General features: G+C 43.3%; 1 protein-coding gene across 1 annotated transcript; it reads left to right on the forward strand.

Annotated features, from left to right (window-relative positions):
• Window positions 1-867: 867 nt before the first annotated feature.
• LOC102414090 (olfactory receptor 56A3-like) lies at window positions 868-1,815 on the forward strand. Its single transcript, XM_006053101.1, has one exon. The coding sequence runs from the start codon at window positions 868-870 to the stop codon at window positions 1,813-1,815; it is 948 nt and encodes a 315-aa protein (XP_006053163.1).
• Window positions 1,816-2,399: the final 584 nt, after the last annotated feature.

Raw genomic sequence — 2,399 nt, forward strand, 5'->3', positions numbered from 1 at the left:
CTCAGGAACCACAACTACTGAGACCACACGCCACTACCACTGAAGCTGACGTTCCCTAAAGCCCGTGCTCCACGATAAGAGAAGCCACCACAAGGATAAACCCATGCCCCGCAACAAGAGTAGTCCCTGCTTGCTGCAACTAGAGAAAAGCCCATGCAGCAACAAGAATCAGCACAGCCAAAAAGAAATAAAGAAAATAGTTTTTAAAAGAATGAAGTAAGTCAGAAAGTGAAAAATCAATATCATATATTAATTCATACACGTGGAATATGGGAAAATGGTACAGATGAACCATTTCCGGGACGGGAATAGAGACAAGATGTAGAGAACAGACTCTGAAATAAGAGTGGTGTGGGGAGAGGAATTGGTAATTTGGGACTGACATACACTAACATGTGTGAAATAGATAGCTAGTGGGAACCTGCAATATCACACAGGGATCTCAGCACAGTGCTCTGTAATGATTTGGAAGAGTGGTATGCGGGGGCGGGGTAGAGTCGAAGGAGGGCTCAAAATGGAGGGCATATATGTTTACATAGGGATGATTAATTCTCTTGTACAGTAGAAACTAACACAATAGTGTGAAACAACTATACCCCAATAAAAATTAAAAACACTGAACAAATCAAACATTTACAAAGAAATCATATCATCTCATTCTTCTGTATTGTTTAGAGTAATGTGACTCTTCCCAGCAGGGCACAAAAGATGCACATGTAAATTCACTAGGCTTGGATAAATTGCCAGGATCCACAAGTTCCTTAAATAAAGCAATTTCTTCTGTCGCAATATATCTTGAATTAGTAACTAATTTTATCCTAAAATTATAGCTCACCAAAAGGAAGCTGCAGAACTATATGACAACATATGGCAGCACACCAAAATGGCAGCATCTCCACTGAGTTTTCAGACTTCCTCCTGAACTGTTTTGTCAGGTCCCCCAGCTGGCAGCACTGGCTGTCCCTGCCCCTTAGCTTCCTCTTGCTCCTGGCCCTTGGTGCCAACATCACCCTCCTGATCACCATCTGGCTGGAGGCCTCTCTGCATGAGCCCATGTACTACCTGCTCAGCCTGCTCTCCTCACTGGACACAGTGGTCTGTCTCACTGTCATCCCCAAGGTCCTGGCCATCTTTTGGTTTGACCTCAGGTCCATCGGCTTCTTTGCCTGCTTCTTTCAGATGTTCATCATGAATAGTTTCTTTGCCATGGAGTCCTGCACATTCATGGTCATGGCCTATGACCGCTATGTGGCCATCTGCCATCCATTGAGGTACCCATCCATCATCACTGACCAATTTATAACCAAGGCAGCCATTTTCATTTTGTCCAGAAGTGTCTTTTTGACACTGCCCATCCCCATTCTCTCAGGACGTCTGCATTACTGTGGGAGAAACATCATTGAGAACTGCATCTGTGCCAATATGTCTGTCTCCAGGCTCTCCTGTAATGATATTACCATCAATCGTCTCTACCAATTTGCTGGAGGCTGGACTCTGCTGGGATCTGACCTCATCCTCATCTTCCTCTCCTACACCTTCATACTGAGGGCTGTGCTGAGACTCAAGGCACAGGGAGCTGTGGCCAAGGCCCTAAGCACATGTGGCTCCCACTTCATCCTGATCCTCTTCTTCAGCACCATCCTTCTGGTTTTTGTCTTCACACTTGTGGTAGAAAAGAAAATGTCCTCTGATGTGCCTGTCTTGCTCAATGTCCTCCACCATGTCATCCCTGCAGCCCTCAACCCCATTGTCTATGGGGTGCGAACCCAGGAGATCAAGCAAGGAATCCAGAGGTTACTGAAGAAAGGATTGTGACAAGAACAACTGGATCTCTTCTTTCCTAAAATTGGATGGTATTTGAATGGATTACTCAATCAATAATTGAATCAATGAGTGGACTGAAGTTCAACATCGATGAATTTTAATCTCAAACTGTGTAAACGGTTTTTGTGTTCCCTTTAATAAAGCTTCAGTTTTATTTAGAGTTCCTCTTTCTCTCACACTTCAAAAGGAATTTCCTTTAAAAAAAATTAAAAAGAAAAAAAAGGAATCTCCTTGACCCATTTGTCTCCTTTTCCCACACTTCTTATCCTATTTTGTGCAAAATACTAAGATTCCTTAAGCAAGTTTTAAAGTGAGAGATTTATGTTCCAGAACAGACAACTGTTAATATATCATACACTTCTTAACTTGGGGATACAACTGTGTCTATTTGGTGGGCTGTGTTGTGTAATTTGTAATGTGTTCTTATTTCCACTGAAGGGAGTATATTGGAGACTAAGATAGTAGTAGCAGTGTCAGTCACACAGTCGTGCCTGACTCTTTGTAACCCTGTGGACTGTAGCCCACCAGCCTCCTCTGTCCATGGGATTCTCCAGGCAAGAATCTCTTAGAGTGGG

This window comes from Bubalus bubalis, chromosome 16 (assembly GCF_019923935.1).
Source record: "Bubalus bubalis isolate 160015118507 breed Murrah chromosome 16, NDDB_SH_1, whole genome shotgun sequence".
NCBI classification, from domain to species: Eukaryota; Metazoa; Chordata; class Mammalia; order Artiodactyla; family Bovidae; genus Bubalus; species Bubalus bubalis.